General features: G+C 44.1%; 1 protein-coding gene and 1 long non-coding RNA gene across 3 annotated transcripts; one reads left to right on the forward strand and one right to left on the reverse strand.

Annotated features, from left to right (window-relative positions):
- Positions 1 to 1,702: 1,702 nt before the first annotated feature.
- On the forward strand, positions 1,703 to 14,991 carry LOC133354482 (uncharacterized). Of its 2 annotated transcripts, none has more exons than XM_061571352.1 (6): positions 1,703 to 1,803; positions 3,853 to 5,003; positions 7,628 to 7,789; positions 8,809 to 8,989; positions 9,701 to 9,839; positions 13,525 to 14,991. In XM_061571352.1, exons 1-5 carry the CDS (start codon positions 1,758 to 1,760, stop codon positions 9,784 to 9,786), a joined length of 1,626 nt encoding a protein of 541 aa, XP_061427336.1. In that variant the 5' UTR covers positions 1,703 to 1,757; the 3' UTR covers positions 9,787 to 9,839; positions 13,525 to 14,991. The 2 variants fall into 2 exon arrangements, with proteins under 2 accessions (XP_061427336.1, XP_061427337.1); XM_061571353.1 differs by having other exon boundaries at positions 8,812 to 8,989.
- On the reverse strand, positions 13,759 to 22,324 carry LOC133354484 (uncharacterized). The gene is made up of 4 exons (XR_009756591.1): positions 22,154 to 22,324; positions 21,630 to 21,714; positions 15,892 to 15,973; positions 13,759 to 13,834 (listed from the first exon to the last, which is right to left on the reverse strand). It is a non-coding gene; the product is annotated as an uncharacterized LOC133354484 (long non-coding RNA).
- Positions 22,325 to 23,538: the final 1,214 nt, after the last annotated feature.

Raw genomic sequence — 23,538 nt, forward strand, 5'->3', positions numbered from 1 at the left:
TTGGTCAAGCGCCTTGGCGAAAGGCGCGTTATACATCCGAAATATAATAAAATGTAATGACACTTATGGATTTAAAGCTTTCGTGACTGCAGGGATTCATCTTCTGAGTTCTTTCGGTAAAGTCACGTAGAAGGGAAATAATAAAATAATACAAATAAAACATCATAAAACACAATTCTCACGACGTTTCGGCTGTCTTTCCGACAGACCTGTTCTTCACCTGAGGACGGCTGCTTGCGTTGTGGCCGAAACGTCGTGAGAATTGTATTTTATTATGTTATATATTTTTTTAACACGTAGGCTTTCGCGACCAATATTATTCATAATAAACGTTTTTGGGTTTAGGTCGCGTTATTTATAATAATATTTTTTTATTTTTTTTTTATTTCCCTTCTACGTGACTTTACCGGAATAACCAAGAAGATGAACACTTTTGGTTTAACACGTAGGCTTTCGCGACCAATGTAATCCGTAATCCAGTTTTTTTTTTGGGGGGGGGGGGGGTTAAATGTGCGTAAATAAATAAGTGCTCACAAGTGACGCCATCACATCGACCCCTTTGTTTAAGGAACGAAACAGGAGGATTTCTCCGCAAATCTGGCTATCCTCTGATGAAGCTAGTTGTAATTACTGGCGAAACGTCGTACTCAGATTGTAAATGTTGTGGCTTTGCTCTCCAAACACACCGGTGTACTGTACTAGTAACGAATTGGCATCTTCTGTTTACGTGACAAACCTTACTAATTGGTGGTGGCGGATTTCACGACACATTTATACATCTACACGATCTAACCCAAAAAAAAAACCCACCTATATTATGAACACTTTTGTTCAGATTTGGCTGTGAAGGCCCAAAACATTGGACACCTTGTGGTGCACGCTTGAGTTTTCATGCACAAGCATACACAGTCGGGGAAGTGTCTACAAGCGAAAGTGCCATTCGAGAGCGCACACTGGCGCAATCTGCGTCGTTTTTTGCTTTGCCGATCGCAGGGGGGAAGTCCGTAGTTTTATTCTTCTTACGAAAGCATTTTACTTTCGCCTAACATCTTCGTCCAGATGGGAACGATAACCTTCTAAGTCCGAAATTCGAAGAAGAATCTCCAACATCACCACAATATTATTATTATATTCAGTTGAAGGAATGCTTTTTTTTTATTCAACAATATATCCTACAGGTTTAATATAATCCATAATTAAGGTTTATTTTGGTCAAAGCCTCCGTGTTAAACTTTATGGAATCCTAATGCTTATTTCAATTGGCAAAAAATATTTTTCTCAAAATGTTTTTTAAATGTATAAAAGCATCATCCACCAATCATGCCGTGGATGTTGCCCCTATTGTTTTACCCAGTGATTGGTAACTGCTTAAAAGGACATAAACGTCGTGTTTAATTTTATAAAGCACCTAAAATATACATTCGCTCTTTGAACATTTACAAAGAGTGCGAGCTTTAATTTTCTTTTAAAAAATTCTCAAACAAAACAACAATAACGCAGAGGCGTATCTTGCGGACAAATTCGTTCATTTTTCTACAGTACGTGGGACAAAAACACATGCGGTTGGAAATCTCCCTCCCAGTGTTTGGTAAATCCCACATAGAACCACGCGGATTCCGATGACACATTTCCTGCTACTGCGGAAGGCGGTCTATATAAAGGGGCCGGTCACATCCACCACGATACCAGTCGGTGGGTTACAGAGGGCAGTCAGCAAGCGACCCACGGAGGGTCACGCGCAAGCCAGCTTCACCAGCATGTTCATCAAGATGTTGAAACGCAGAACGTACTCGCTCATCAAAGGTATTGTGCCTCTCTAGATAACAATCACATTCACGGGTTTCAATGCCTGGCCACTGGCACGCGAGGCGATTGTGGCAAGCTTGCAGGGAAGCCCACAAAGCAGGACGAGAGAATGTTTGGCATTTTAATCGGAGACCGCGTGTGACAAGGCATGCAGTCGGTGAACAGTACGTGATTAATAGTTTAGTTAAACTAAAATTGCGATGCTAGGAGGCGTAAAGAGACCTTGTTGTAATCTGTGAAGTAGATTAATGCCATGCACAAACTGTTGAACATTTGCATGCTGAAAGAGCGTAGAGTGTTATGCAAAACTACAGCTGTCTTTTAAAGTATTCAAGCGTGTCTTTGAATATACAGTAATCGTGCATTATGAAACTAGATTTTAAAAAATATAAATTTTCCGGAATATAAAAAGTATATGTGCAGACCTTTGTTGTTTGTAAAATTATTTTAATGACCTTTTACAAATCACATTCTTATATTGAAACAATGAATTCTGTTATATTTACCCCTCCCTCTTGTGCCGGTGTGTGAGTATTATTGGGCTGTTTTACATTTTGTGAAATTTTAATTCACTGTTCTTGTGAATAATTGAAGTCTCTCTGAGCGGCGCGATAATAACCAGTTAATAAATAGCGTGCAGATTAAATGATTCATGATACGGTTGCTTGGCAGAGATGAGAAACAAACATTGTGCTTAGACGGCGTAATTTAAAGACCACAAAAACCAGATATGATTGTCTTGAAATCTTATAAACACTTTCCCACAGATCAAACTAAAACCACTCACCACATTCACCATTAACACTGCTTCCAAACAGAAACGTAGATTAACATACGGACACATTTATGCCTTGGTCATATTTCAAACCATAACTTAGAAGATTAGCCTCTCTGTTATTCGGCAGCATTAATGATGAATGCGTTGAGTTTGTTTTACGTGTGCTTGTACACCACGGCTCACACAGTCCCTCAATTGTTTGGTTTTAAATTACAAAGACAAAGATCCCCCGTATAGCCTTAACAGACAGTTGGGGAAAGTGTTTGTTGCGGTTGCACCCGATTCAAGAGCCGAATGGCTCACAGGGCTATACCCAATAAATGAACTGAAACTGAACGGAAACTAAAAAGCGAGCACCTATGAAGGCCGGCACGGCACACGAGGGAGTGGGTGGACAACACTACGCCCGGCCGCCTTTGTCTCCCTAGTGGCAATGTTTACACATCGCACCAGTTACTCACTTGAGGCTGAGTCGACCTACGGGACGCCCAGGACCGGTTCAGATAATCGTCACTGGTGTTAGCCGTGAGCGAGAATCGAACTCGGGTCGCCGGGTTCGTAGCGCAGCGAGCAAACCGCTCCACTGCAGTAACACCTCTTCTTGGTTCTTTCGGTAAAGTCACGTAGAAGGGAAATAATACAATAAAAAAAATAAAACATAATAAAATAATTCTCACGTTTCGGCCACAACGCAAGTAGCCGTGCATTAACACAAGTATCACGTACATGTAAAACACCATTCTCAATCCACTGCTGCATCACAGCCTCCCTCTTTGCTGTACGCTTTTCGCAAGGGTTTTAGTTATTTAACCTCATCCCACACTGCTCCATACGGGTGCAGAGACGCAGGGAGCATCGCAGTTCAGTAGAACGGATTTTCTTGCACTAATCTCCGTTGCCCACCATGTATTCATTTAGCCTATAACACCTACACTATGAGATACTCCTATAACACCTGTTATACACGATGGTTGTCCATCCATCTAAGCACTATGCAGGCTTAACTCTGCTTAGCTTCCAAGATCTAATGAGATTGGGCACATTCCGAGTGATCTGGTTATACCCCCCCCCCCACTTCCGCAGTTGTCATTTAAGCTCGACGTTAATTTATTTTCACGTTTCACCGGACACATGTACGACTCCTCGAGCCACAGGTGCAATGTCGTACTGCTGCCCGTAGCGGTGGTTTCAGCCATATACACCGTGTCCATCTGTACGGCTCCGAAGATCGGCACGCCGGTACTAACGCTCTCCTGTCCCGTGCGCAGACGAGTCGGCGGACAAATTCAACAACGGCGTGAAGTTGACCAAATACAAGGCGATGAGCTACGTCCATTCGGCGCCGGGCGGCGTGAAGACCGCTCCTGCACACCTCGGAAGGCCCGCTATGCCACGACACGAAGGGGCGGTGTGCGGTCGCGTGGCTCCGGCAGAAGACGCTGGGGACCGGTTGGAGGCCACCACGTTGTCAACTCAACACCCAGAGGCCAGCGGCAGCAGCGTCGGCAACATCGGCGGCAATGGAGAGGCAGAAGCTTTATCTGCCCAATCAATTGAAAACGCTGCGCTCGCCCAAGCTATCGAGCTCCTCTTAGACCAATGTGGGCCCCTCACCCAGGAGATAGAGGTCCCAGAAGGTCCGCACCAGGTGTTCGATAACCATCGTCGTGATCCATCTCAAGAGGAAGTTGAGCAAAAATGTAATGGCATGGATCACCGGATGAAAGCTGTGTGCTCAGATGATGTGGAAGTGAGTGTACCAGTGGTTACATTGCAGTCCACGGACAGTTTAGAAGCACTGGTAGAAGATGTCGGGGATTTCACCGCTGCAGGAAAACCTGAATCTGCAGGTTGTAAGAACGTACAACTGACGTTGAGTTGCCTATCTGGCCAAACGCTGTGCTGTGTCAAAGACTGCGCTCATAACGTCGACGCATCTTCCTGCGCGGACACCGCCAGTCTCGATGCCTTGCACGACTCGGACAGCGACCACTCCACACTGGAGTTGGGCGTGAGTCAAGAGAGGGAGCTGCCCGCCGCCATACCCCAGGACGGCGTTCCGACAGCGTCTGGCAAGAAGGCGGTGGCCAGGCGACGCTTCTTCAGTGACACTCTCGTCGCAAGCGACGGGCACCGAGTCGGGACGACGAATTCAACGGTGGACGCGGAGCGCGCGCGACGCGGCGGCACCGCATGCCCCGGCAGCGGCGACAGCGTTGGCCAGTTTCACCCAGGCCTCCTGCCAGAAGACGACGAGGAAGAGGTGTTTTTGAAGCATGAGCCCCGGCGCTCGGTCGCCTGCCCGCCAAACTCGTGCCAGGGGAATTCGTCACCGGTGGAAGGAGGAGGACGGTCTTGGTTCGACGAGCATCGGGCCCTTGACGAGACGGTGGAAAGCCAAGAGGACCGCCCAGTCAAGGTACTGAATGTAAAGGTTTTTTTGGTAGCTTGCCATACTCCATGCATTGTCACACGTGAAGGATTTGTGCTTATCTGCCAGTCCTTGATAAACACAAATGCATTATTAATCAGTTATTGGCTGGACGTAGCTAAGGCAGGATAGAGGCTACGGTCTGCTTTGGCAGTTGAGTGGTTTACCAAAGATGGACAATTTAGGTACAACAACCACACAATCTCACTTTTAATCTCTCGTGACAGTATTAGGCAATGTTCTAATTCTGTGTTGTGGACAAGGCAACGGAGTCTTTAATAACCATTTAACAATTCATCAATAAATATATTAAAATGTATGAATAACTTTTTCACTTAGATGTTATGCTAACGCAATCTTTAGCAAACTGAATTTAAAAATGACAGGAAAACGAGATTGAACATCAACAAGAGGCAATACAAATCGGACAATATGAATGAGACGAAAACAAATTATAGGTCGTTAAATCATATCATGATGCAGAATCGTAACAATTCATTACATGTCAGTGGAAGATAAATGAATGGTTACACGCACGGTCTTAACATATACTTTATATAAGATGGATTGTATGAGTTACTAATGTCTACGCGAGTATTATGGGACGGTGGTGAATAGGACGTCACGGTGGCGAAATGTTAACTCCCTCGCCTGGTATACAGGCGGTCGTGGGTTCGATCTCGACCCCCTGACGCCTGCTGTATATTTGGAGTTTGCGTGTCTCTCTCCCCGTGGTCGCTGAAGGATTTTTCTTCGGGTCCTCCGGTTTTTCCCTCCACATTTAGAAACACACGTTTAGAGTATTTGGCTCCTATAAATTTCCACAGGATAAGCCACTTCGTTGAGCTATCATTTGTGGCCAGGTCGCTTCTGAAAAAGAGCTATATGGCTCGGTGAGCCTTACCTGGTAAAATAAAAAATAGTTTAGTTCATAGTTTAATATCACTCTGTAAGCCACGTGCCAACTGACTCAGTTGCTAGTGCTGTGCCCACTGAGGCACCCATTCTCTTTGAAACAAAGACGATATCGTGCAGCGCCAGTTCGAGTTCTCTGCTGGAACCGAGGGTGAGTAATAGGGCACTGCCAGTTTTTAGCTGGAGGTGGGATTAAGAGGAAAAGTTCAGATTTCCACGCTGATAGGAGCAAATTATATTTACGGAAAAACCACGTGAGCCTACACAAATAAAACATAGCTTAAAATAATTTAATCGAGCCAGAGAAATAAAAAAAAATTGCTCGGTCTACAAAAAAAAGTATAATACTTATTTAATGGATTAATCTCAATTCTCCTCTGTAGAAAAAAACATAGTAATGAAACCGACTCCTTCGCCAAAACAATATAATTGTTTACCAACCCTATTATTGTTTTTTTTTCAATGTGGGTGACCGTGTATTATCTTTACCTGTATTGAATAACAATCGGAAGTGGTGTCTTGACACAGTGGTTATCACGCACTGCACTATAAAACACGGACGCCTGAATACTATTTCCGCCACGGCTACCATCAGTGGCAAGTGATCTCTGAACCGACCCTGGCACCCACTAACCTCCCCCTCCACATTTAACAATCTCCACTGACAAGCGTGGTGGAGTATGGTCAAACAACCCCTCAACCCGGCATGGATGTGGATACCTTGATCCAGCAGTGGATTGACAAAGGCTTATGGTTTTTTCCTTCATAATATTTATTCATTTAGCATGGACATTTTAAGTTGGAAAGTTCAAGGGAAAATACAACCGAAAAAATATCACATGTAGTATCAAAAATGTTTACACATTTTTTTCTTCTAAAATAAACGTGAAATGAATAAATAAAAGTCCCGGTGAGGATGGTGCTTCGTATCTAATCTCCTGTGTTTGCAAAGCCCTCTTGTTTAACCTTTGCCATCAAACGGACTCGGACAACATCCAAATAAAATAAACATTTGCAATCTCGCCTAAAATTCCATCCGCTCGGAGGAGGATAGCAGTGAGTACAACATTATAAATATACGTACTAATAACGCTATAATTTTTTTACTCTTAACACTAATCAGAAAGTGCCTGTTCAAGAAAGTGGTCGCTAAGTCAAAATGTCTCCCTGCTCAAATGAGCAATGGGTCAGCCAATCACCTCCGTGATTTTTCTGTCAGCAATATTTTTTATGTTTATTTTACCACCTCTACATTATCCCGATTATATTATTATCGGTGCCACGCCCTGAGACGAATCATTCATCGCGGAGCAGTGCAACCACCAATTCCTCGTGTTGGAGAGAACGGGCCGCAGAAGCAAACATTACGGCGCTACCTCTAAAAAAAATCCCTTCAGGTGACCCTCCAGTCCACACAGTAGAATGGAGCACTTTGCAACTTGCATACGAGTCAAGCCGATCCCTTCAATGTTCAGCGCCAGAATTCAAACAAATTAAGTGCGAAACCAAATTTTACGTCACAGTTGTTTGTGCAGTCATTGGTGACCAGCCAGAGACCAAATCAATTCACCTGAGAACCCAGTTTAAGCACTCTGACCTCTGAGCCATCCTGACACCTTGTGGCAACCACATTTGAAACGGAGACGATGCAGAGTTTGCAAGATGAATAATATCTCCACTGCTATTTTTCTCGCCAGCCGTCCAGGCAGGCATCGACTCGCCGAGTTACGGGTTTGGATCACCTGGACCAGCTGTGCTGTCTCATGGAGAAGATGGGCCATCAAAAGGAGGCCAACAAGAGGCTTCAGCAGGAGATCCAGCAGCTTCAGACCGAGCTGCAGGCTCAGAAGCTCCAGCAGGTGAGGGCTCACATCCGGTTTTACAAAATGACTTCATTCAATTAATTGATTGAACACCGATATGATAATAGGTTTTTTCCCCTTTTTTCTGGCAACAAAACAGGTGTTAAGATGATTAAACACCAAACTGAAACCTTTTACAAGGAATCATGTCTGCAATAACCACAATGCTTGTGGTCAGAATGCAAAAAAACATACTCTGATAAGATATATTGTCCTTGAAACTGATTGGTCCACACCAGAGACAGCTTTCTTTTGAGCCTCGTCTCAAACGGTGTTAGACCAGAGGACGCCAAAAGGCATACAGCACAAAGACAATGCACTACCAGAGTAATGAGAGCTTGGGGTGAGCATCTACATCATGGGACCTCCTTTGCCAGTACCATCTTAACACCCGTTTTGTTGCCAGAAAAAAGGGGAAAAACCTATTATCATATTTTGGTACTGGCAAAGGAGGTCTCATGATGATGATTGAACACCGGGTTGTTACTGCACAGAATGCATCGTTGGGTCGATGTTTGACTTCGTATTAATGCAGAGACGGTGGATAATATCTCATGCCTGTAAATGCATGTGTATTGTGAAAGCTACTCAAGATTACACTTATGGTGATGATAATAAAAATGTACTGTCCTTCACAACAGCAAATATTCTATCAGCATTACTGCCCTAATTTAGATGAAGGACATCAAAGACTCAATTTACAAGTCTGGCAGTAAAACTGTACATGTCTCAGCAATCGGTATGCTCAGACTTATGAACAACCTTAAACCAATTGTCTCATTGTCCTCCCGTTGTCTTTCATGATATGGACACAATTTTGACTCCACGACCTACGGGTGAACAGGGGCTCTGTACATCGTACACACAGTGCCGTGATGTCCCTGGACATGCACGGCATGGTGGGAGGACTGAACCATTGGACACGATGGCACGTTTTGTTGTTTGTAAATCAATATTTGTGTGACTCATTAAATACTACCACTCTTCTAAGTGTACTTTTCCCAACTCGTTGGCAGGAGGCCATGAGATCCCGCTGCACATGCGGAGCGACCGTGTGGCAGAGGAAGGCATGGGGCTCTGCAATGCCTGGGCTTTCCTCGCCGGCCCGTCACTCCGTCCACCAGTCCACCGCGACTGTCGCTCGCGTGAGGGTCAACTCCGAGGCGGCCGGGTGGCCGACACGGGAGGCACTCGGAGGTGAGCCGACGGACAGAGCGCTCTTCCCCGTTTTTATTTCATTTTGTTTTGGTTTTGGCATCTTCCTGAAGCGTAGATCGGTTAAGGATTCACGTCTGGATGTGAGACAGGGTTTGCGCTTGCACATTTAAAGGAAACCCATCGTATTAGTATCGTTTTGGAGTGAGCCCGACATCCAAATATAGGACCACAGAGGTTGGGCAATTGTGGTCTCTGGTTCTGGATGCCTTTCCACTTTTCTGTGGCTTCTCGTGCCTTTTCATAGTTCTCTCTCTCGTTCTGAGATTGAACTAAATCTGTGCGCGTTACAAATTGTACATTACCGTTGTATGCAGGAAAATGTCCTTGCGCTTAATAACTATCTTATAACTGGGGACCAAGCAGGCCCAACTGCTGGAACAAATTTAGCGTTCTTATTCAAGAAACGATTATGCACGAAATGTTTTACTCCTCCATCATTCTTAAAAGGGCGCTAGAACTGAATTGAAACATTACCCTCCCATCTTTGATGTAAACATATATATGAACTGCCAGTATATACTTTACATATACATTACATACATCCACACATCATGCTGGACGTGTGCGGATGTTTCAATCAACATTCTGATACCTAACTGGATTGAAATTACTTCACTGATGAGTAGCAATGAAAAATGAACGATTGCCTCGCGTCCCGATGTTAGAGCATGTGCCGCGTGTGTTTTGCAGGGCTGCACCGGCGAATGGGCTCACTGAGGGAGGAGCGCACGAGGCTGACACGCGCGCTCACTCTGAGATCCGACAAGCACGGCTAAGATAGAGCCCCCCCCCACCCCACGCCTCCTACCGGTCTCCTGCCTGCACACAGGTCAGTCGCAAACGCATTGACTGACTCGCCCCCCCCCCTCCCCCCGGGGCCTCACACACCCAGGGCCGGGATCAACGGATGGGCCAAATCAGGCCGTTGTGATTTTTTGTAGGCCCTCCTTTAGTGACGTCTCTAGCGAACGGTAGCCATGGGGAATGAAACAAAAAATGTTGTCTTTGAATTACGATGATCCCGTCACCACCTCTGTCGCGGTCCTGCGATGCAACAAACCGCACGGCACCGGCACACGAGCTGCTCAGTCGATGTTCTCTTCACTTGCGTTCCATTCCTTGGCTGCCACTCACTGTATTTGACCACCGGCCATCAATCCTCTTCGGGATGCATCCTGTCCGATCCCACTTCCTTTTTTTACAGTTTGAATCATGTCTTTAACCTGCATTTGTTCTCGAATCCATGTTGTTCCTCTTTCCGTCTCTCAGTGTAATTCCAAGAATGCATCTCGCCACGCTTCTCTGTGCACTTTTCGGTTTCTGATCCATTTTCTTGTTAATGACCTCGTGTCGTCTGAACCACCGCTGGGTCATTAGCAGGTACAGTAGTACTCCTCTGACTATAACAACGCAATTCTTTTACAGTGTGACATGGGGTGGAAATATTTGGTGACATATTGACAAATTTCCATCGTGGCCAGTTGTGGTTTCAGTGCTGGCCTCGGGGCACATGCCTTCGCAAGATAACAGTGACCTTGAAATCTGAAAATACGTCAGACGAAAGAGGCATCGGTCAATAGTGTCAATGTCCCACCGGCCACCCGCCCACCCTCTCGGCCACTGGGTTGCGTTGACGACTGACCATCAGATAGCCAATAGCAGTCACTGTTATCTGTTTAGATTGTTGGATGTGGACTTCCAGGGACTGTATTGGAACTGGTTCACAAGTACAAATAAAAACAAACCACATTCATTATATTACACTTGGTTTTATAGTACTGCAGGTATGTTTGTGAGTTGTTAATCAGCGATGACTTAACTTTGGAACAATTTTGCCAAGTATTTGACAGTACATTAAAATTCAAGATATTTGAATGTGATCGTTTTTTTATTTTCTGTCTTGGCAGCATAATCATTGCAAATACACAAAAAACATCTCTTGACGAGGTCGTCTGCGAGTTCAAATCCTATTTGTGGATCGACTCAGCTCTGCATCTCTTTGAGGCATAGTAGCTATGGAGTGTGCTGTACTACACTGTACAATGCTACATACGGTGTCATTGAGCCGGGACCCATGGACCGAAGGGGCCCAGGCGCTAGGCTCTGCAAAATATTCCCTCGTTCCTGACGAACTTGCTATCTGTGATTTTGGCTATCCGCGAATCGCATCTGAAACTCTACATGACTGCTGCATCGAGAGAGAGAGAGAAAGTGATGAGAATGTGATGAGATAATGTGATGGGAAATAAAGTGATGGGATTTATGATTTATCTACATTTATTTAAGGTAATTCATCGTAGGCTATTATCATTAGCCGCGAAATTTGCTATTCATGAGCATTTACGGTATGTCCCCCTCGCGAATAACGAGGCAATACTGTAGAGGGGAGAAATGCAATTCCTTGAATCAAAGCCCATACGTTTCAAACAACACACAAAGACACGTTTTTGCATATCGTTTGAAACTGAAGGTTTTCTGGCCTGCACTGTTCTTCTCTTAAGGGTTTTTATCGTCATTTACAAAATGTGACCGGGCCCCACGATGCCAAACACAGTGGTTATGCCACCCCCACTTTGTCGTTAGTCACGGCAGCTGCCCGCTCTAAAAAGTGCTCGTCACCATAAAAATGTGGCTCTTTTCACCGCGGACTCGAGAGCTTGCAAACAGGAGACGAGCGTGGACCCACACAGGAAACCAACTTCTGTCTGGAGCAGTTAAGATCGATCCGGCAGACATTGGATGTTGTCCTCGTATGGTGAACCCCCATCGCGGGCCAATCCAGTGCCGGAATAAGCTTGTAGCACATGTTATAAAGGGGCCCTAAATAAAAAAAAACACAAATATTAAACACACATTTTGTGCTTGCAGAGTAAAGTAATTGTATTTTTTGTTTGCTATGCAGCCAGATAATACGACAAATCGCTAACCTTGAACACTCAGTCGTTCATAAAAGTTGAAGGCAGTATAGTACTATAGTAATTGAGCAAGTGCAGAATCACTGAACCCGAATTGACAGCTTGAATGCGTTTGGCCCTTGAAAGTGCGGGGCGCGTAGCATACGTGGCTACATTTGCTACTGGGATAATCCGGCACTGGGCCAATCGGTGCACGTTACCAGCTCTCTACGCAAAACAAGAAAAGGGGGCGACTGAGCAGAACCTGCGGTTAGCGCGAGTGGAAAAGACGGTGCGTGGGGGGGGGCTTTCCACGGTGGTCGGCTGAGCACATGACTGCACTTTCTGAATTACATCGGTGTGAGGTCACAGGCCACACGCCCGTCATGTGCCATTACAAACGGGTGGGCGGCCATTTACACGATGAGGCCATTTGTTCCATATTTATATTGGAGAGAGAGAGAAAAAAACCATCAGAATGTTGTGTTGGTAATTATGGAAAGCTAGTTGGTTAACGAGGAAACGATATTTATATTTACACATACTTGGACACGTTTCAAAATCCACCCTCCACCCATCCCCCATGTATGTGCAGTTTAAAATTCAAATTGTCATTATAGATACAAGTTAGTTTATTTAGCAATAGATGTCGTCTGATTGTTGAAGGTCTTTGTAACGCGACAGCTACTAAGAGATAACTATCACACGTGCCAATTTTAAACTGTTCATCAGGATATATTTGTAATAATGTAATTGAAATTCGGTCCCATGGTGTAAGGTACCATCTCCAACCCTTACCATCTCCCGGGCCTCTGTATTTATGTGCTATGAAGAAGGACCATTGCCCGAAACGTTGTCTATTATATATTTACATATTTCAGGCCACAGTGTTATTGACCGATATATGTTGCGGTTATTTTATTTGTAGATATACCGTACATCCAAGTGTATTGTACAGTAACAACACACTGATACTATGATAGGAAATCTTGCAATAACTTAATAATATGCATGAGGCTATGTGTGAAAGGCTTGTTTTTTTGATATAATAACCAAAATATTGCATGTATTGTCCATATTTTACCAATATATTTTAAAGAAGTAATAGAAATATCATTACAGCACATTTTTTATCCACTGTAAAGTGAATACCCTCCCCATGTCAAATAATAAATAATCGCATATAATAAAATAAACTTACTTATGTAAATAACCAAGCACATTAAATAATGGATCCCATTCGCATCAGTACACGAGGATACAAATGAAGAATCTCACTCTTCTTAAAGAAGAGCCATCACTTGAAACATTCGTCAATTACATATTTAGTTTGCTCTTATAAGGGGCAGTGTTAACGATGCACGTGTTGACTTTTAAATAAAATGCTGATTCTCACGGGGCACCTTGACCGAGGCACACTAGAGACGGCTCAGCGCAAAGGGCGCATGGCCTCGTCAAGCAATGTACGCTTGCACCACCCTCGCTGTTGCCCAGCACAACTTTGTTCAGCTTCCGAAATCGGACCAACAGGATGCCCGGTGTGCAACTGCACATCATTTATGCGTTTTACTTTGTATCATTACTAACCCTGAGATGTTAAACGTTACGTATTTCCTCCAGGGGTGACGAGCACCTGCCGAGGATCTCAACCGTGGAGTTGGTTTCTCTTTTGGGGGACCGAAGACGTCTACACGCAGCGGCGGTGCCACAGCGTCCCTCGACTCCAAGCGACATTTGACGCGTCGCTCACAACCGCCCGTCCGCCCCCCTAAAAACAACCTCCGACGTGAAGTCGATATCAGGGGAAGGGGAGCGTAAAAGCCGGACTCAGCAGCAGCGGCGATTGTCTCGCGTATAGGTCCGCCTCCGTCGCGTAGCTGGGACGACTTTGTCATGTTCATGCTGAGCCGGTCACGGTGAAGTCTCATCTCTGTGTGCGGCAGATTGAGACGGGGGTGAAGGTTTCTCCTTTGTACGACGCGGCGTGGCCACGTGATGTATCGCGCGATTGTACAACCGACAGGCGTGCGATTTTTTTTCCACGTGCACGTTCACAGAATGCGTGTTTGTGCTATCAAAACGAATGCTGCCTTTGAAACAATTGCAATTACGCGCGTTTGCGTGTTTGTTAAAACTGTGACTTTTCGCAACGACGTTGATGATGAAATATCCATCATAAGCTAACCTTAATAAGCTTAGTCGCAAAGTTGACGTGAGCGATTGGATGGTGGTGGCAGTTGTCATTGGTGGTGGTCCAGGGCCATTGATGTTAATGATATCGTCCGATGGCAAGAATCAGTCTGAATCGTAAAGGACAACCGATGTTGATGGTGCAGCCTTGTCGGAAGGTGCACATTTTATCCAGCACGGAGGGATAAAAAGAAAATTTAACTCGGGCTTGTAACTTGGAGAAATACCCTCAACTGAGTGAGCTCGAACGTAGCTCAACATAGCTAAGATGTTTTTTTGTTCATGTTTTTGTTTTTTGTTTGTTGCGGTTGCACCCGATTCAAGAGCCGAATGGCTCACAGGGCTATACCTAATAAATGAACTTGAACTTGAGCTCATTTCAAAGTGCTGTCCAAACGAGTATTTGGCATTGCTCAACTTCCTGCTAACAGCCTTGAAAGCTGGGTTGGGCATTTCACATTACCATGCCATCTATAGGCCAACGACTGCCTTCACAGTGGTTCTCATTTTTTTTTATCAACTCCAAACGGGACCACAGGATGTGCTGGGCTTCCCCCCACAGGGACTTGAATTTGCAATCGTCCGGTTGTGGGTTAAGCACTCTTAACTACCGTGTTAGTCGTAATAACGTATCGTATCACAGACCACGTACGATTTTACTACCATTTGCTGTATTCAAGAATCAGCCACTGGTTGATCATTTTTTTTACGTTCCAATTTGCACTAGGGATTAACTTGGACATTGTAACTTAACAATTTATGGGCAGCAAATGCCCATCATTTTATGTTGACGGCACTTGAACATGTCCATTTATGACCATGGGGTATTGCAGTATTGTTATATTTTAAATGCACGGTACTGTATTTTTGTTGTAAATAAAGAACTCGGGCAAACGTCACACTGTTCCGTCTGCATCACAAAACTCACGGAAAAAATATAAATCTTGTAATTGCTGTGACTGTGGTAAAGTATGCGTAACCTCCTACCAAACAACCCTACCTGGTCCGTGTTCAAGTCCAGCCAAGTTCATTGTGTTGAACCAGGCTAGGACTCAAGAGAATGGTGATCGCCTCATTTGCAAGAGTAACCCGGGAAAGAAAGGGTTTACGGTATTATTTGTCTAGACGGGAATATGTAATGATTTACTGTTTTGACATTGCATGCTCAAGTCTGAATGAACACAATTGTAATGTCGTGGCGTTTGGTGTTTAAATTCACTGCCCGGTGAAGGGTTGTTATTCGTGGATAATGGGACCATAACAAAAACGTCTGCAGTGAGTTTAAGGCCTTGCGATATACGGTAATGCCATGGTATTATCGTATAATTCAAAAGTAAAACGCTGTAACACTGCGCACTTTTTGACATTCCTAAATCGTTCATGCGATATAAGGTAACGTTATATTGGTAGGAACCTCCTGGTTACACCAGCCCATAGGGGATTATTGTGTCCGTCCGTTGTGCATCCAAAAATGGGAGGGGTGGGGCTGGGTGGAGAGGGGAGGGTGGGGAAGGGCTGGGTGGGGAGGGAGGGGCTGGGTGGGGAGGGTGGGAAGAGGCTGGGTGGGGAGGGTGGGGCTGGGTGGGGAGGGGCTGGTCACCCCGTGGTGCCCTTATAAAACTCAACGTTTAACCTACTCACGCCGGCTTGTGCCCGCCCTCACAGTCTGCCATATTTGCGGAATACACCACGCCGCCGTTGACCCTGGCCATTGACCGAGCAACCCAACGTTCCTACCAGCTCCCTCCGCAGGAATGTGTTAATAATACAGTCGTTGAAACTTGAGTATTCGCTCACCGTGAAAGAGAGGAAACGACTTAGGAGGTGCGAGGAGGAACGGCAGACAAGCGGGAAGGCAGCCACTCGATTCCCCCAAGCTCTGCAGTCCTCGACATACACACATACATTAACGAGTGAGTGTTTACACGTGCGAGCACCCGAAGAAATAAAAAAACTCACGCGCGCGAGGTGGCAACAGCTCTTAGGGGCCGTCCATAAATGACGTCACGCACCTAGAGGGGGGAGGGGGGTCAGACATTTGTGACGATGTGTGACGAGGGGGGGGGGGGTTGAGAAATGTGACGTCACATAAAAATGCGCAACTTTAAATAAATATAGCCAACACGTTCTACTTAATTAAGTAGACTTTTTAATAAATGTTTTCTCCTACAACATCAGAGTGCAGCGCCACATTAAACACGCACTACAATGACAATAGTTTAAAGCGATTTGAAGCATGTTTTATTTGGGGGGGGGGGGGGACAGAGCTTTGTGACGTCATATTTGAGGGGGGGTCTGACTTTTTGTGACGCCGTGTGACGAGGGGGGGAGGGTGTCAAAAATCGTCCAAAATCGCGTGACGTCATTTATGGACGGCCCCTAGCACTGATTTCGGATTGATTGGTACCCCAGTCGTGGAGTTAGGTACACCCCTGGAAACAAATAGTGAAATAAAATATTTAATTGCCTCGGCCATTGTGTATTATTTGGTATTCCCCGGGGTACCGCCATAAGGATCAGTTTACAATGAACATTAAAAGTAAATAAATTAATATGCACCCGCTGTTCCTAATGTGAGGGGCAAAGCGAAGCCCTGCCCCCCGCCAAATCTAGAGGTCAAACTCCGCCTTTGTTTAATACATCAGGTGATAGTGGTTGAGACAATAAGAATGGGATTGTTAAAAGTGGTGGTGTCGGTTTGGTGACAGGAGGGGTCGTGATAGGGGTTGGGGTCGTGATAGGGGTTGGGGTAGTGGTAGGGGTTGGGATAGTGATAGGGGTTGGGGTAGTGATAGGGGTTGGGGTAGTGATGGGGGTAGTGATGGGGGTTGGGGTAGTGATAGGGGTAGTGATTGGGGTAGTGATAGGGGTTGGTGTAGTAATAGGGGTTGAGGTAGTGATAGCCAATGGGGTAGTGATTGGGGTTGTGATGGGGGTTGGGGTAGTGATAGGGGTTGAGGTAGTGATAGCCAATGGGGTAGTGATTGGGGTTGTGATAGGGGTTGGGGTAGTGATAGGGGTAGTGATTGGGGTAGTGATAGGGGTTGGGGTAGTAATAGGGGTAGTGATTGGGGTAGTGATAGGGGTTGGGGTAGTAATAGGGGTTAAGGTAGTGATAGCCAATGGGGTAGTGATTGGGGTTGTGATAGGGGTTGGGGTAGTGATAGGGGTAGTGATTGGGGTGGTGATAGGGGTTGGGGTAGTAATAGGGGTTGAGGTAGTGATAGCCAATGGGGTAGTGATTGGGGTTGTGATAGGGGTTGGGGTAGTGATAGGGGTAGTGATTGGGGTGGTGATAGGGGTTGGGGTAGTAATAGGGGTTGAGGTAGTGATAGCCAATGGGGTAGTGATTGGGGTTGTGATAGGGGTTGGGGTAGTGATAGGGGATGGGGTAGTAATAGGGGTTGAGGTAGTGATAGCCAATGGGGTAGTGATTGGGGTTGGGGTAGTAATAGGGGTTGAGGTAGTGATAGCCAATGGGGTAGTGATTGGGGTTGTGATAGGGGTTGGGGTAGTGATAGGGGTAGTGATTGGGGTAGTGATAGGGGTTGGGGTAGTAATAGGGGTTGAGGTAGTGATAGCCAATGGGGTAGTGATTGGGGTAGTGATAGGGGTTGAGGTAGTGATAGCCAATGGGGTAGTGATTGGGGTTGTGATAGGGGTTGGGGTAGTGATAGGGGTAGTGATTGGGGCTGTGATAGGGGTTGGGGTTGCAATTGATGTTTCCACAAGTGTCTTCGAGCAGGAATGTCAGGGCCAGGAGGTTCCCATGTTTCTTGGGTCACGTAATCAATTCGAATCCAGGTATGACCACGAAGCACAAAATTGCCTCGGGTTACTACAGGACAGTGCAACAATTCACCGACCCCACCACAACTTCTCTCCGTCCATTCAATCAATTATGCCACTTTAATAGAACAATTATATTCCGGGAAAAAATATAGTTTGCCTGGTAGTGTACGATATGTAATGTACCTCGTTTATTATTTGTAGTCTCATATATATATAGTAGTTGTATTCACATTATTCACTTAATTGTATCATTCCCATACCATTTGCATCCATCGAAAATCCACTCGTTCTTGCTTCGAGTCGATGCACGTTATATCCAGCCACTGGAGTCCACACGAGCCGATGCAGAGTAACTTACTCCATACTCACGGGCTCCTGCTGCCACCTAGCGGGCTCTTAGTAACATTGCCTAAGACATTCATAATATTTTTCGATTTAAAGCTTTCATGACTGCAGGGATTCATCTTCTTGGTTCTTTCGGTAAAGTCACGTAGAAGGGAAGTAATAAAATAATAAAAAATAATTTCTTATGTTTTATTTTTTATTTATTATGTTTTATTTTTATTATTTTATTACTTCCCTTCTACGTGACTTTACCGAAAGAACCAAGAAGACATTAATAATAGTCGAGAGATCGGTCTTTTTAGTTGTTCAACATTATTGCCACTCGTGCCAGGAGCCTAATTTGTGACAAGAGGAAAGATTTGCAGGGTGGCTGAAGGGTTATTTTAGCCAATGTTGGAAATATGGAATCTCGACTACCTCTCACTTTGGTCTAATAAAGGGTTTGACTAAATCATGCATCTCATTGGGATTTTAGATGGTTAAATATTGTAACACTTAAGGAGTGAAGGACGTGAAAGTAATTTAATTGGTCTCTCCGGTGTATAAAGGACATTGATTTATCTCAATGAGCTCTCAGCTGGTTAGAGAACTTACATACATATATTTTACTATTTGCATTTTACAAGGCAAGGCCTTGTTCAGAAGCGACCTGGCTATCACAAATGATAGCTCAACGAAGTGGCTTATCATCTGGAAATTTATAGCAGCAAAATACTCCAAGCGCACGTTTCTAAATGTAGAGGTGAAACCCCAGAGGACCTGGATAAAAAATCCACGTGACCATGGGGAGAACATGCAAACTCCAAATATACAGGCATCAGAGCCAGGATCGAACCCATGACCTCTTGTATACCAGGCGAGGTAGTCAACATCTCGCCGCCGTAGTACTGTGGACAGAATAGAAAAGCTGTGATGGATGATTCGTGGGATACTTATAGGCAGGTGTTATGTCTTAATTGAATTTGGCTTTCCTGTGTTTAAAGGACATTAATGCATCTCAATGAGCTCTCAGCTGGTTAGAGAACTTACAGAACTATATTTTACTATTTTTATTTTACCAGGTAAGGCCCACCGAGCTATATAGCTCTTTTCCAGAAGCAACCTGACCACAAATGATAGCTCAACGAAGTGGCTTATCATGTGGAAGTTTATAGCAGCCAAATACTCTAAACGCGTGATGTTGATTCTAAATGTGGACGAAAAAACCGGAGGACCCGGAAAAAAATCCTCTCGACCTCGGGAAGAGAGAGACACGCAAACTTCAAATATACAGCAGGCGTCAGGGTTGGGATTGAATCCACGACCTCCTATATACTAGGCAAGTAGTTAACATCTCGCCACCGTAGACTAAATAGAGGACATTAATTTCTATAATTTAATTTCACTGCGATCTTGCATTGTGAAATAAAATACACTAAATAATCTAAATGGGTTTCTCATATTTTTACCGAAAGAACCAAAGAATATGAATAAGAAACAACCCATCGTATTATATATTTGTAATTACTTGTCAGTGAGTGTAATTTAAAATACAGCAAAATACCGAACTTAAAATACCAATAAAGCCTTACCAAGTCTGAGATTATGTGCCAATGCTCACAACAGAAGATGAATGGAGGAAATTATGTGGACAATTTTTACATCTGTAAAGAAGCAAATGTATCCGCCATCGTACCATGTCTCCCTTGGATTTATCTGCCGAATAGAATTACAACTTCTTGCTGTGTCCAGCAGGTGGCCTAACTGCATAAAAAACAAACTTATTAAAACTTTTGTTTGTCCTACCCAATTGGAAAAGATTCACGAATGGTGATAAGCTACCAAAAGTTATTGGAAAGTCATAACAAACATCGTGATATGGTTCAATACAGAACGAGTTGGATTTCCATGGTATCGAAACCAACATAACGAAAGAAAAGTGAGTGGTTTCCTTTCAATATGTTTAATGTTTTTAATGTAAGTCACCCACTTCTGATAATAGGGGTTTCCCTTTTTTTCTGGCAACAAAACAGGTGTTAAGATGTTAAAACACCAAACTGTAACCTTTTACAAGGAATTATGTCTAATTAACCACAATGCTTGTGGTCAGAATGCAAACCAAAAACATACTCTGATATTCTATGCATCGTCTTTGAAACTGATTGGTCTACACCAGAGACAGCTTTTTTTTGAGCCTAGTCTTTAACGGTGTTAAACCAGAGGACGCCAAAAGGCGTACAGCCCAAAGACAATGCACTATCAGAGAAATGACAGCTCAGGGTGAGAATCTACATAATGGGACCTCCTTTGCCAGTACCAAAATATGATAATAGGTTTTCCCTTTTTTTCTGGCAACACTTGTTTCCGGCACCCAGTTTTATTTTAGCAAATCAAATTTGATTAATTCTGGGGTCAAAATAATATATTTCCTACTTTTAAGTGCAAATAAAAGTGTGTGCATTGAGAACGTATTTTTTTACTTCATTTATTTTAATCTTGTAAAAATATTTGTATACGTACATATTCATTCTAAGCTCTCAATCCAGACAATAACAATCGTTTATAATTGCCTGTATAATTCTAATATATTTGAAATTGAGAATAACATTTTTAGTAAAAAACGCAAAGAGGCCCAGGAAGGGCAGGAACTCGACCGTTCTTTAAATTAAATCTTGAATTGTCACGTGGTAGACGAGTCTGTGTACAATATTTCAGCTCATTAGGCTGCGTAGATCCGAAGATATTGAGCGTCAAAGCTTTGAAAGAATATAAACAGACAACATGGCAAGTTGAACAAAAGAAAGTGTGTAAAAAAAACACAGATTTCCCCTGAATAACTCAACAGCGGTGACCACACACAGACCCACATTACTATTATCAATGGAATCGCTGCGGTTTTGTTTGACATACGTGTGGTGACATTGACTTGAGTGTATTAACCGCAAGAGGTTCCCAGGAAAGCTCTAGAAAGCTCTAAAAGCGTTATTTCTACATACAGAGGTGATGTTACATCCAACGTCGATTTTTCAAAAAACAAAGTTACTGAAGGTGAAGTTGATTCTAAATAATCCCGGCGCATTTTAAAACGATGCACGCGAATGACACAAATTAGAAAATGAGCAACGGCAATAGTCATGACAAATGTTGCAGACCACATCATCGCTTGTCTTGTAAATAGAGCGGTGCATTTAGCGCGAAAATCAAATTGAAAAAAGCAACCGTTCTTGGTGAGATCTGCCGCGCCGAAAGAATTGAAGACCTACACTTGACCCGATGCATGTACATGTACAATACGGGAGTTCTCCCCTCTTCAATCACTCTGGTCTTGCCATGATGTTCCCGCACCTCCAATTAGCACGGTTGGCTTCGTGCGGTGCGAAAGGTCTACATATACATCATACACGTTCCCGTTTTTGTACCTCCGAGGTGGCAACTTTGAATGATTCATATTCTAATCAGAAATCAGAATCTTTAGCCTGGAGAAATCCGATGAGATATGAAGCTCTTTTTCCAAAGATGTCCAGAGGGGGGGGGGGGGGGGCAGAAAGTTACACCAACAAAGACATTTTAAAAAAATTATAGGAAATGGAAAGTGTAGTATATTTTGGCATCTTATGATCATTTTATGCTTTCATTCATTGTTTTGTCCATGAGAGTATTTTACATATTTGCAAATGTTTGTTTTATCTTGCGCGAATTTGCCTGAAACCTTGTGGTATAAAAGGCGCTCTATAAATAATTACTCCTTAATCTGCTTGGGTATATATGGTGTATCGTCTATAACATACATGGGCTACTAATTATAAAACATTAAAATAGGTTTGACACTTTCAGTTCAATAAAACAGGTATTAAACTGTTCAAACGGAAAATAGATACCTTTAACAAGGAAAGAAAATTTGAAAAACCGCCACTTTTTAAAATTTTCTTTGTGGATTTCACACCTGATGATGACTGCTTGTGTTGCAGTCGAAACGTCGTGAGCATTTGTATTGTTTTATTTTTCTATAATTTTATTATTTCCCTTCTACGTGACTTTACCGAAAGAACCAAGAATAAGAGGGTTGTTGTAGATAATTTGGCATCCTGTCGCGAAAACCGGGTGCGCTGGTGGCGTGTTGCCACCCGGGATACAAGGCGTACCACGTGATTTTTGTTTTCTCCACGTGCGTCGCGGGTGCGGTCATTCGTGGTGGTCACGCGCTGGGCGTGAGTCATCCCTTGTGGCGGCGAACGGACGCCCCGTGTAGCGAGAATTGCATTTTGGCTGCAGGAAATGCATGGCAGGAGGAGACTCGAAGAATGCAATTGTGGCGTGACATTGCCGGCTCGCGATTGGGTTAGGGCGGGGGTCGGCAACCTACGGCTCTGGAGCCGCATGCGGCTCTTTACGGGCTGCTTCTTGACGATATGTACGTATGTACAGTATGTACATAGATGCATTGCGGCTCTTGAAATACTGAATTTTGTACCGAATTGGAAAGAAATGGCTCTTCTTGTTATTTTGGTTGCCGACCCCTGGGTTAGGGGTAAAGAAGATAGGGCGGTCATTTACACACCCACCCCTCATACACCCCCCCCCCCCGTCTCGTTGAAAAATGTAACCCGTGTTAGTCATCTTGGACTTAGAGCCTGCGTTCAGAAAGTCACACTGAATGGGAGAGGGGGGGGAGTTTGGGGGGTCGGCGAGCCACACTTACAAAAAAAGGAGGAGGAGGCACGTAATGCAGCATTCGCACCGGGACATATCCGGTGAATACCTCTAATCGGTGATTACATTTTCAAATAAATAAAAGGCTGCGATGGCGTAAACACACCAACAACATTCACCGCACTCACTGGCCAACAATGGTATTAATATGCATGTAACAGGCTCCTTTGGGCAATTCCCCCTGATAAGACAAATTTGGCGAGGTTTTCAAAATATATTTTTTAGTATAGTCATTAGTACACGTTACTGTACATACATACATGCGAAATAAGTTCAACGTACATACATACGCACCGTACGAAGCCAACGGTGCTAATCGAAGGTGCGGGGGAAGGACGGTAAACTAAAGAAAGTACAATAGTAGAAACGACCAACATGCCTGCCACATAAGCCTCACTTTTCCATTACAGAACAGTACTCGAATTCACTCACACTATCCTAACAACAGGTTTCCACTTCTTCGTTGTGTTTGCAGCTGTTAACCATGTTTTACTTCAGAGACACTACGAAAACATTTTGTTGACTATCAAAAATGTCGGTCTTGTCCAAAAATCTTGACAACTGTTCAAGGCAACGACGCCCTGTACAGTCTACCCAGTTGCCTTCAATCATGTTTTT

This window comes from Lethenteron reissneri, chromosome 47 (genome assembly GCF_015708825.2).
Source record: "Lethenteron reissneri isolate LAM-NWPU_2019-01 chromosome 47, ASM1570882v1, whole genome shotgun sequence".
Taxonomy (NCBI): domain Eukaryota; kingdom Metazoa; phylum Chordata; class Hyperoartia; order Petromyzontiformes; family Petromyzontidae; genus Lethenteron; species Lethenteron reissneri.